The sequence below is a fragment of the Lycorma delicatula genome, chromosome 6 (assembly GCF_047948215.1).
Source record: "Lycorma delicatula isolate Av1 chromosome 6, ASM4794821v1, whole genome shotgun sequence".
NCBI lineage: Eukaryota > Metazoa > Arthropoda > Insecta > Hemiptera > Fulgoridae > Lycorma > Lycorma delicatula.
Window position 1 is genome coordinate 163,992,556 of NC_134460.1, and position 12,872 is coordinate 164,005,427.

The 12,872-nt window shown below is 34.1% G+C and overlaps 2 protein-coding genes across 3 annotated transcripts in view; one reads left to right on the forward strand and one right to left on the reverse strand.

Annotated features, from left to right (window-relative positions):
• Gpb5 (Glycoprotein hormone beta 5) overlaps positions 1-12,872 on the reverse strand; it is a 161,099-nt gene that overhangs the window by 116,109 nt on the left and 32,118 nt on the right. The gene's annotated exons all lie outside the window — the stretch shown is intronic.
• klhl10 (kelch-like protein 10) overlaps positions 1-12,872 on the forward strand; it is a 41,306-nt gene that overhangs the window by 4,885 nt on the left and 23,549 nt on the right. Inside the window, exons 2-4 of the mRNA XM_075369103.1 lie at positions 1,448-1,699; positions 5,488-5,767; positions 8,647-8,883. Coding sequence (XP_075225218.1) covers positions 1,448-1,699; positions 5,488-5,767; positions 8,647-8,883 — 769 coding nt within the window. The remainder of the gene's footprint in view (positions 1-1,447; positions 1,700-5,487; positions 5,768-8,646; positions 8,884-12,872) is intronic.

Genomic DNA, 12,872 nt, shown 5'->3' on the forward strand with positions numbered 1-12,872 from the left:
TTCTCACTTACACCACATAGCTAATAGACTAATATAAAATGCAAATAAGGCCAACACAAAAAAAGTGATGTCCACTTTATTAAAGAATTGGATCTCGCTTTCCAATTAAATAATTTCAAATGAAGTGCAGCAAAAAATGTGTATATGTAATTTAATACGGGTACAAAAAAGTTATGTCGTCTCCACATCAAATTTTTTATCTTAGTGATGAATACTGTACGGTTTTGTTTTTGTTTTTCTTTTCCAAACTATAAAAACCTCTCTGGTCGTCCCCAAAAATCATTCTCTATGTTCAGGATAAAGTTTACGGTTTCCCTATTGTTTCTAAAAAAGATTTCAGTTCTTTTACAAATCGTGTAGTTGTGTAAACGCCTTTATATAATTATTCAAAAGCTACTTTTGAATAAATTCACGATCAAACTTTACGGTTAACCGTGGATCTGAATTATCGTAGCGATATACAGGGTAGCGCAGTCTTAAAATAATTTTTCGGTAAACATGTTGATTTACAGTCTGTCCTGCAGGCATCCTTACGGACAATGCCGTTTCTATCGAAGAAACAAATTAACGTAGTCGATTTGCTCATGCTTTTTTGGGACGCGGTGAGTTAGAACGTGCCACTCCTTACTATGGCCAATTTTGCACAACCTTTTTTCACGTCCAATTCGTATGTCAGAATTTTATGGGCTGCGGTACGGTTCAAATTCAATCGTTCTGCGATCATTCTGACCGTTAATCGGCGGTCACGTACCGCATCAAGTCTCTGATTCGCTCAACACTGTCGTAACTTTTTGGCATTAACGGTCTTCCAGAGCGTGGATCGTCCGCAACTAATTTCCGGCCATCTGGAAATGTTTTAAACCGACTAAAAACTTGGGCTCGTGACAGAGCGTCGTCATCTCCATAAGCCCTTTTCAATTTTGAAAAAGTTACAGTAGCATTCTCACAGGGTTCAACACCCTTGTGAAAACTTGATTTCACAACGTTGCTCGTAATTAGTATCACCCGTTTTTGTAACGCACAACAAAAGTTCGTTTCACAAAAAGTTTGTTTTCTTCTCACGAGGCAACAATCGACTAAAAATATAAATGACCTAATATAAATCGACCTAAATAAATCTACTTTACTAGTAACTTTACGGTGTTGCCACTTTGGATTCCAGAAAAAAACCAGTCTCATTACTTTATTTAAAGATCTCGTATGTTCAGAGGACATTTTTTCTTCGTATGTTTAGTAGAATCACTTCCTACAGTTTGGCCTCGCCTTTAAAGAACACTCTGTATAACGAGGAGTAGTGGGAGATTAAAACGGTAATTCTTACGTTTCCCCTCTCGCTATATTGACTGCAGCCTAATCGATTTACCGTCGTTAGATTAACGATAATTTTTAAGTCGTACTTTTTCTATTTTGATACTTTCTGATTATTTATTTACTCTTTTTATTGCAGAGCTTTGTTTACAACCACACTACACGGCAGCGAGAAAACAGATGTACATTTACCAGGAGTCAATGCCGACGTCTTGAACATGTTATTGGAATACGCTTATTTAAGGAAACTAAAATTAAATTCGCAGAATGTCAGTGCCATTTTAGTTACTGCCGATTATCTTAGTTTTTTGGGTGTGATCGATCTATGCTGTCAATATATAAAATCTAATATAACACCGGAAAACTGTCTGGGAATATTAAAATTTGCCAGGTATGAAAAACACTCGTTATAATAAATTATAATTAGAAAAAAATTAATAAATTGAAAAAAAATACGTTCAAAGGCAGTTTACAAATAACTTAACTAAAATCTAAAACTGTTATAGACAATAATTAAAAAATATATATTCGTAATAAATAAAAAGGAAGGAGTTTGATAACGGAGAAAATTCCTTTATACAGTAAATACAGAAACTTTATTCTTGAAAAACATATGGAAAATGAAATAATCACTAATACCCGTCTTGGATTTTAAATATTAAAATCTTTTTATGGAAAATTTAAGTCGCACAATCTCATTTAAAAATGTTTCTTCCCCTTTAAATTTTTTTTCAAGGAAAGGAATATATCTAAGATAAATTTTATCCGCATAAGTGGAAAACCTGAATTGTAAATTTCACTATGTATTACTTCAGAGGACGAAACGAATGATTTGTAACGCGTGTGAAAATGCCGTGCCTGACCGGGATCTCTCAATGAAAGGCCGAGACGCTACCACTCGCGCCACGGAGGCCAGCACACACTTAGTTGTTTTAAACTACATTTGCCTTGTTTTTAATGATTTTAATATGATTTTACATTTTTACTAAAAACAGTGCTAAAATTACTCGTTTCGTAAATAATATTTGTCGATTAAAAGTTTTTATTTATATTTATTTTTTTTATTTATTATAGAAAAATCAAATACGGCAAACGTTTTTACCGAAAAACATCTATTTTTGACGTGAAAACACCATACATCAAGGGGTATTGGTTGGGGAGCAGTCTTGTGTGGTGTAATAAATATTAATAAAAATCTTTAATGGAAAGAATAGAAATCTGACACGATTATTTTAAAGGACACTGAATGCAAAAATTTTCATAAAAAATATCGGTCGACAACCCTAACAAAAAAATGGTTGCCGTTTCATATTTTTCACATTCAGAAAAAAATCCCTTTCAGCACACCAGGAGGAAGTAGATTTCACCGGTGCTAAGTAGGGGATAAAAAATATTTCCACCTTACAAAAACTTCAAATTTACTCGATACGACAACGGTTGCATGTTTAGCATACGACAAGCCCCATCTTTTTGAATGATTCAAATCAATCGAATGAATAAAATTACAAAAATAATAGAATTAGATTTAAATTAAATAAATAAAGTAAATATAAAACCTTTGTTTAGTAACAATAGGCTTCCCGTAGGAATTGCGTATGAGAGTAGAGTGGTGAGGTGATTTTTTTTTTTTTGTGGGCGAAAAACGCCTGGGCGTTATCATCATCCGGAATTAAATAATTCCAAAATAATAAGGTTTATAAAGTGTAAATGTAATATAAATCATATAATACAAATTTATTAAAGCAAGCCAAGAAGGCAAAATAAAACTCAAAACTAATACCACAGACGAGTTGATAAAATATAAAAGTTAAAATAATCGAATAAAGAAACCATATAAAACTTACCTAATTCCGATGGGTTGTGCAAAAGTCCCCTCCCCGGATAGTAAAATTAAATACATAGAACCAAAAAAATCAAAATTGAAAGTAAAGGTTAAAATTATTAAAAAAAACTCTTCTAACAGAAAAACATATATGATATTATTCTCTTTGCATATGGTACTATGCAAAAAGAGAATCATCCGGTCCAAAATTCCGTTATTATTGCACAAGATATCACGGATGTTTCTAGGTATATTAAACTGACGACGCATAACATATGCAGCCCACGAGAATGTGGTGCACAGTCGTGCGGCAGTTGCATCGTGTGCATAGGGGTGGGGCTTCTCCTGACATTAGGTAATCGTGTGTGATCCTCGTATGTCTTAACCGTAACCGGCAGAGGACCGCTTCCTCACGATGAGATTTTCTGCAAGAGGAGCCCCATGGCAACACTGAATCCTTAATCCGTCGGAGTTTATTATCGACGGTAGTCGCCGGTCGCTTTGCCACCTTGCTCTCGGTGATTGTGTTATACGATTGATAAAATCAAAGATAGTAACTCGGGTGGTGAAAGGAGGTTGAATACACGCTTCTTTGGCGGCAGAATCTGCTCTTTCGTTACCTAGAATCCCTACGTGGCTAGGGATCCAGCAAATACTTACCTCTCTGTTGCGTTTATCTAGCTCGGCGATTTTATCATAAATGTCAATAACGACAGGATGTTTGGAATTAAAGTTTTCTAACGCCTGGAGAGCGCTGTACGAGTCACCGCAAATAAGAATGCTCCTATATTTAGGGCTAAAGATACTTAGAGCCCTATTCATAGAGAGTAGTTCTGCGGTGAACACACTCGTAATACCGGGTAGGCCAAACATATAAGTCTTTTCATCGATAAAAAAAGCACAACCAACGCACCTGTGGCAAGCCGAAGAAAAGCATGATGTACACCGTCCAGCATTTTAAGCGCGGTTTGACGAGATGAAGAATAGGCGACACAACCGTAATCCAAACGGGAACGAACAAGGGAATAGTAAAAACGTAACATACATTACCGATCGGCCACCCGATTGGTGTTACTAAGGGCCCGCATCATATCCAAAAGTTTGGAACATTTTGTCCTCAATTCCTTTATATGTTTGATCCAGGTAAGACGGCTATCAAAAAGCAAACCTAGAAACTTGACGTAAGGAGAGACAACAATAAGCTCTCTGTTCAGAAACACCCGCGGATTAGAAGGGTTCCGTAGCCGAGAAAAGACTACACATTTCGTTTTGTCGGGTGAAAATGTAAAACCAGTAGTCCCTGACCAAGCCTCAAGGCGAAATATAGTGTTCTGTATCAGTCGCTCCGCAGCGGGTGTAGAGCGGCTCGCAACGTAAATAACAAAATCAACGAAAAGAGAACAAGACAGGAGCCCGTACACAATCGGTAATGCTGTTTATGGCCACAGAAAACAAGGTGGCACTTAATACACTACCTTGAGGTACTCCATTTTCCGAGACGACACTCTCTGAAAGTGAATCATTTACACGAACACGAAACGTTCGGCGATTTAAGAATCCCCGGATAAAAGCAAGCATATTGCCCTCTTTTCCCCACCTCCTAAGGCTGTTAAGAATGCCACGTCGCCAGGCCGTGTCGTACGCCTTTTTTATATCGAAGAAGATAGCAACGAGGTGTTGGCGGTTCAGGAAGGCGTTTTGTATGGCTGTCTCCAATGACACCAAACGGTCAATGGAAGATCTCCCTTGTCGGAAACCACACTGTTCCGAAGAAAGAAAGCCATGTTTCTCCAAGTTCCATGCAAGCCTGAGGTTTACCATTCTCTCCATTATTTTACACAACACGCTTATAAAAGAAAAGGGCGTTAGCTTGAGGGATCGGTTTTGTCTTTACTAGGCTTTAGTACCGGTATAATAAATGCTTCTGACCAGCCGGGCGAAAATACTTGTTCGGAGAATAAACCACTGTAAATACTCAAAAGATGTTGTAATGCTGATTTAGGAAGGTGTGAAAGCATACAAAGGCGAACGTTGTCTGGTCCAGGGGAAGTGTCACGTTAGTTCTTAAGTGAGTTAATGCAAGCACCTCATGCGAGGCTAGACCAATAATTACCATCGACTGGAAACAAACACCCAGTGTTGGGTTTCTTAATTTGTAATGCTTACTTCTCAATGGAGCAGTAAATCTACCCGTTCATAACTAATTACAAATATTACGTATTATTATATACACATCAGAATAAAAAATTAAAATTCATCATACATTATACATTTATACTTGTACACGGTTCATATTTTTTAAATCTACATACTTTTTTAACAAATTATAAATATAATATTTTTAAATTTATTTTCAGGGATCATTTCTGTAAACAGTTGGAAAAAGAAGCAGAGAGATATGTGATGCGTAATTTTGTGGCGGTAGCACAAAACAGTGAGGAACTGCTGGATATGGAATCCGAACAATTGGCCGAACTTGTCGGTGCAGACGAACTCAACGTCAAATCAGAAGAAGTAGTGTGGGAATGTGTTCTCAGGTGGATAAATCATAAACCGGAAACGAGAAAGCACCACATAGTTAAACTGATGAAGAATATACGTTTGGGACTACTGGAAACCCAATTCTTCTTGGAGAATGTAATTTGATAAAACGGTGACTTTTTCTTCTTAAATGATCATATTTAGTCGAATACTGCACAATTCAACAATTTATGCAGTAACAGGCATCTTCTTCCCAGGCCTTTCAGAACTATCAGCATCTCTTTGTTGTAGTTTTCTACGATACTGTTGTTAATAGTATCGGTCTTAAAAAAGTTAGGAAATTCTAATCTAAAAATGTTGCGCGTTTAATTCATTTTTTATAAATTTCCTATCTGCGATTAACTTAAATGTGTTGCGTTTCTGTAATGTGATTTGCAAAAGTTCATTCTATTGTGACTAATTCCTGTATATTTTATATTTTACCTAGTTTCTTGTAACTAGATGAAAGATATCCACAGTTATAAGGAACAAATATACACGTTATACAAAACAGAACTGACTTTTGCAAATCTCTTTATAGAAAAAGAACACCGTGCAGATTTTACAAGTAATAAAGACTAGAATCTCGGCGCGCTTAAACAGTATGAAGTTTACAAACTTACAAGAATTAATAGACAATTTATTTATCAAACGATGTAGAATGAATTTATTTTTTGATTATACTCTAAAAGGAGTTTCCTAACTTTTTTTTTAGATCACCACAGTTAACAGTACAGCTATCAGAAACTCTGCCGAAGAAGGTGCTGATGATTAGCTTTGAAAGGCCTTCAGAAGAATAAGTTCCATTAATTTGGAAGCAAGTTGTACATAACGTTTAATAATTTAAAAATATTATTATTATTATTAATGACAGTGGAGTTAATCTCCAACGCACTTAAAGGCACTCCAACTATGCAAGTAAATTGTCTTGAAAGTCATAATATATAACTAGAAAACCGGTAGTTGACAATTAAAGAAAGAAATGTAATCTGAAGAAAGAAATAATGGAATAACACAAAGCAATAACAAATTAACCACCAAATAAAAAAAATTACTAAGCGGCTGTTTTCTACATAGCCAGGACTTCCTGGCTATGAAAAGCTGGAAAGGAACTTTCCTTTCCCCATAATACAGCATACAGGTTAATAAGACTGTTATGTTATCGGTCAATTATAAAGGTTTTATTTACTCTTCAAAGTGGAAAATTATTAAGCGGCATAATTGTTCATTATTTTCACATGCTCAGTAAGACTTTTGATTTCTGTGATAAGTTAAAATGGCAGTAAATACACACAAGTAAGTATTCGATTGAAAAATGATTTCTTGTTAGCATTAAAGAATAAGCATAAAACACAAATGAAAAGTATGAAAACACGAGACAGATTTGTACAACATTCTGATAAGCAAGTTTGATCATAGTAACTCTCCAAAAGCCGGGGGAAAATAAATCTTTTATACCAGGTCAGGCCTCGATGCCGGCCTCTGTGGCACGAGTGGTAGCATCTCAGCCTTTCATCCGGAGGTCCTGGGTTCGAATCCTGGTCAGGCATGGCATTTTCGCTTGCCGCTTGTCATTCATCTAATCCTCTGAAATAATACCTAAAAATAATCTACATCCTTCTAGTTGATTGAATAGCTCTGATATTATTGATGAATCCTGTTTATGATCTCTTAAACTGGCCAGAAAAAGGTCTTCGGGGCTAGATTTTTCCCGTTCAACATTGAGAAAAAAATCTTGAATTTAAACCCTTCAATCTCACTTGTAATAATGAGCTTTCGGACCAGAACATGGTTTTAGAAAAACTTATGTAATACTTTTCTAAGGCGTTTGCTACAGTTAAATCACAGAAATCGGTTTTCTCCAAGTTCTATTTATTTTTCTGAATAACAGATCATTTATAAAGTAATACACAGAATGTGTATTTTTGCCATAAAGGAAATTACCGGTTATGAGGAAATCACTAGAGGTAAACGATGTGGGAATTGATATATGGAAAATATACGATGCGATAAATTCAAGTCAAAGAGTAAATAATTCTCAGCATACACTTCCTTCAGAAAAAGATATAGTTCCATCGAAGAGTTCTATATCTTTTTCTGAAGGAAGTGTATGCTGAGAATTATTTACTCTTTGACTTGAATTTATCGGTATGAAACAGTCATTTTTCAGGGAGGTGGGGCTCAAATTCATTATGATCTTTAGATGAAAGGGACTTATTTAAACAAACATTTTGAAGGATGACAATTCTGTAGGCCTCCTAGAAGTTCAGACTTAACAAGCTGTGACAACTTCCTTTACCACACAAAAAAAACAACTCCCATTTAAGACTACGGAATGGTAATGAGTTAAAAACTGCAGTCATATACTGTTTTTACAACTTTGATCCTTCAACATGCAAGAGAATCCCTAGGTTTGGCAACTGATAAAACTGTGTACAGAAATGGAGAAACACATATAATTGTATGAAAACAACTTTTATTTCAAGTTTTATGTGTAAAAATATTATACATAATTCATTTATTTCTTTGTATGGAAAGAAACTTCATGGCCACCACTCTGTATTCCGCTTTTTGAAAATAAAGAAGGCTATTAAAAATAACTCTTAAACCAATTATATTTTAATATCAACTTTCGTTCAATCAACAGAATATTTTTTGACAATCCAGAGGTAAAAAACTACAGGGTTATACTCACTATATGAAAGTATATAGACCATTAATCTCCACTAAAAATAGGCTTTATTAAAAGTCAGAAGACTTTCAAAATATTGTATAAATCAAGCGATTTATCAAATACATACATAGATACAATACAAGAATCAAATACATAACTCCTATTCTAGAATCAAATTTATCCAACAGTAATTTATATCATATGATTTTTCATTGTACAAGTAAATCGATCATCTAATATTAAACATGATTACACTACAATAAGTAGTACTAAAAAACACTGTACTTATTTTGGATATGTAATGATATTTTTCTTTTTAAAGGTTAAGGAGCATCCATTTGTGACTAAGAATGAGGCTTGTCGTCCAGTTATAATAGAGACACTGAGATTTCTGTACGATTTAGAAATGATTACACAAAAAGACGGTGAAGTGGCAACACCTGAAATCGCTCGGCCAAGGGTGCCACATGAAATACTGTTCGCTATCGGGGGCTGGTCGGGTGGAAGCCCAACAAATTTTATTGAGACATATGATACAAGAGCTGATCGATGGGTGAAGGTAAGTAAGTATTAATGTTATTTTAATCATAAAGATTACTACAATTTTATTTTTTCTTCAATTAATTTTTAAACATTTTTAAATGGATTAGGAATTAAATAGAATAAATGTCTGCGGTAAATGCTACTCTTATTCATTTACTTACAGATATCTAAAATTCTTTAAATGGCTGCTGAGCATTAAAAATGTTGAGCGACTGCTATTTTGAATTTTAATTATTATTTAATATAAAAAGCCACCCCTTAAAAACAGTTTCATATCTTATTGTCATGTTATCAGTCCTTGTAAGAATGCAGAATTTAATTACAATTAAATTAGGTACTTCCTTAAAACATTAATACCTTAATTTTTTTTTTAATTTTTAATCGGTGAACAACCAGATTATTCAAATAACAATACTATAAACAGATGAAAATATAGGTTACTTCAAATGTAATTTTTTATTTTAGTCAGAAAAGAATATATAAATAATAAAATAACCAAAATAAACAACATATTTTGCAAGTAGAAATGTACGAAAATCAAGTAACATAAAATGGATATAAACAGGTGTTACTGAAAACAATAAATATAAAAAAAATTATGTTAATATTCATAATTCATTACTTACACTTAGTTTAATATGTAATTTATCAAAAAGCAAGAAAAACTTTAATAAATGAGAAGGTATTTTAACAGTAAATAATAAAAGCATACTCGCAAACTATCAAATTTGGTCACATCCCCTAAAAAATCAGTTCTACACAAGTTAAGATTTACTTAATGCAAGCAATCAGAATGTAATGAAGCACTTACCTGAAGATAATGTTCGAACACATTATATTGCATTAAGTCATTAAAAAATTAAACATCATAATGAAAACTATGTACTCTTTTTTTTCAAGTAAGGCATAAAAATGTCTACCTGATGGCAGTTTTTCTTTGGATATCATTTTAGTCCATTTCTCAGTAATAAAATAAATCTTTTATGCTGATATGTACATAACAATAAATTTTATAGATTACTTCAGGAATGGGTATATGTGCTATTCCACAGATAATAAAAGTAACTGTCCAAACAATTACCTAGGTGGATCAAGGGGAAAATGTGGTAAAACCTTGATCAGAGCAACAAAACAAAATATACTATTATAGAATAAAAAATTCAGAATGGATTAATTAAAACTATTCGAGCACATACTAATGTACACAAGTGCGATAAAGGAAATTTGAGGATTTTTTTTTTTTATTTTTAATTAGTATTATTTAAATTCATCCAGGTGTAATGTTATTTTTGTAAAAGAAAATATTTCAGTTGTACTTAAATATATTAGTGGAAAGATTTTTTAAATGTTTTGGTAATTTAAAAGCGATAATGGAAGCATAATCCCTTTTTCATAAGCTGTGTTGGGGTACGTGAAAACAGTTTTATTGCCTAGTTAGATGGAGGTAAATATAGTTGCATTTTTAAAACTGACTATTCTTTTTAGAAAAGATTGCATACGCATAGATATAAACAACACAAGGACAAGTTAACATTTTTAATTTTCTAAATGCGTAAGTATACATAATTCATGCTCAATGGGTGCCAAACAATTCTCAAACATTTTTCTTGAAAACTCGTGTTTGAAAACTCACTCTGCCTTTTTGAGGGAGCCTTAAGAAATAATGGTATACTTAGACAAGAATATAGATAAATATTAAATAATGACAACCCTTGCATTAAGGTGTTTTACATTTGACTTGTCATGTGATAAATCATTCAGAAATTTTCCTTTACATGTAGAAGAAATACTGCTATCATTAATGGGAATTCTATACATGCATTTAGCAATGTTACATCTACTTGAGAAGCATAATGCAACAGTTCTATTTATATTGTAAGTTACATGGTTACAATCCACCAGTGAAAAATTTTTCAACTGCTACTGAAAAGATTTTGAAGTAATTTTAAATAATCTTCTGACATGGCGCAATTATGTTATCTGTAGAGAATAAAATGAATGGTTCAAGATTTTCAAGTAGATCAATAATAAACAATAAGAAAAATCAAGGAACGTAGACTGTCTGTGGCACTCCACATTCTACATCTTGAAGCGAGGACCTACAAGTTACATCCTGATCCCCTAGGGGAAGACAGCCTCCAACCACCCTCCTCTCTGTACCTAGCCTTGATGGGCTTTACCGGAGGTCATCTTTTAAACCTCGGCATATGAAATTTCTCAGTCTCCTCAGCTCAGGATGCCACCGATACGAATGTCACAAGCGACATTCTCATCAGTGTAACTATGAGTATTACTAAAAATAACAAAATACATATCTTAGTCTCAAGCAAGACTGAAAACCACAGTCGTCAAAGAAATTGAATCACCTACCTACCCCAAAGGTAAAGCGAGTTCACATGCGACATAAACGCGGAAAAACACTAAAACAAAAACAACACTGATAAGAAATCATAACAAAACAAATTACTCAGGAACAAGACCAAGCAGCACTCTAGATTCCCTCTGCAATCCGTTGCCTAGCCAAATAGTGTAGAAATTCTGCAACCACTGACCACTCAACTCGGTCCTTCCAGTTTTGACTGATGTTAAGTGTTGCTTCAATGGTATCCAGTCAACAAATTACTATGGTGCGCTCCAGATCATATTTGGTGCGATCATACAACACGTGAAAGGCATCCTGCACCCCACAATGCGGGCACAGACCCTAATCCACCAGGCTGAACCCAGCCAGTTTACCCCTGAAGGCCTCATGACCGGTAAGAAATTGAGTTACGTACCTGTTAGGGGAAACCCAAGATGCCCCACAAGCTCTTAATGTCTGGGAAGAGATCATGCATATATCGCCCATCAACAGTCTCAACCTATCTAGCCTGCCGTACATCATAACATGTTGCTCGATTTCCCGAATCTTTTTGGAAGTTAACTCACCCAACTTCCTACCAACATACCGCTCCTGTTTCTGAAGAGCTAGAATATTAACCGGTTTCACTCTCGCAATCATCATGACCACCTCCCATGAAACCGTCTGGTAACTACCCGTTACTGTCAACAATAATAGTCTTGGCCGTTAATAATATCTCTATAACTACAAAATTTATTCCTATCCGCCCAAACCGGCACAGCATACCACATAATTGCTTCACACATGCCCTTGTACAGGACGCTTAGGGTCCTAAAATTAAAACCCCAATCCGGATTGACCACACGTCAATCCTACATTTTACATGTACATTGTTATTATAAAATGAGATTCCAAGTGGCTATTTATATAGTTAGTAAGGTATAACCAATTGCAATTTACAGTAGCCTAATAAATAATATTTTGATATGAATTTTGTTTTTAGAGATTTTTTTTAAAATTCTATCCTTTAAAATAATAAGACACAACTATAATATTTTTTAATCAGTATTAGTTTTCTCACCTGTCCACTGGCTATCATACCCACTATACTATCATAGTATACATTCCTGTTAGTAATATTCTATCATAATTTGTTCTTAAGTTTCCTTTTGTACTGTTCTGACAAGAAATCTCTACAACACTCCTACAGCAATTCTCATTGGTTGTTCCCACAAACTTTGCATTCTGTTTTGTTTAATATAACAAATTTTGCAGGTCCTACTTCTTTCTACAATTTACAATGATAACATCCAGACTAATGTCCATTTCCACCCGATAAGTTTGTAAAACTGTTTTTCTTATTTAAAATTAGAAAGAAATTAAAAATTAAAAGAAATCTTTAATCCAATAAAAGAGATTGAAAACCAAACCTAACAAACACGCTGAAACTGCCCAAATTTATTAATTTTTTAATGTAATATATATCACTAACAGCAATATAAGCAAGAAATTACAGTTTGATTTCATAGAACAAATCAGCTCTGCATATACATTTCCAACCAAGCCTTAGAAACCAAAAAACCAAAACTTCATATAATAAATTGGCTCTGCACATACATTTCCAACTAAACGTTAAAAACTAAAAAGCCCTGTACAATCTCTCA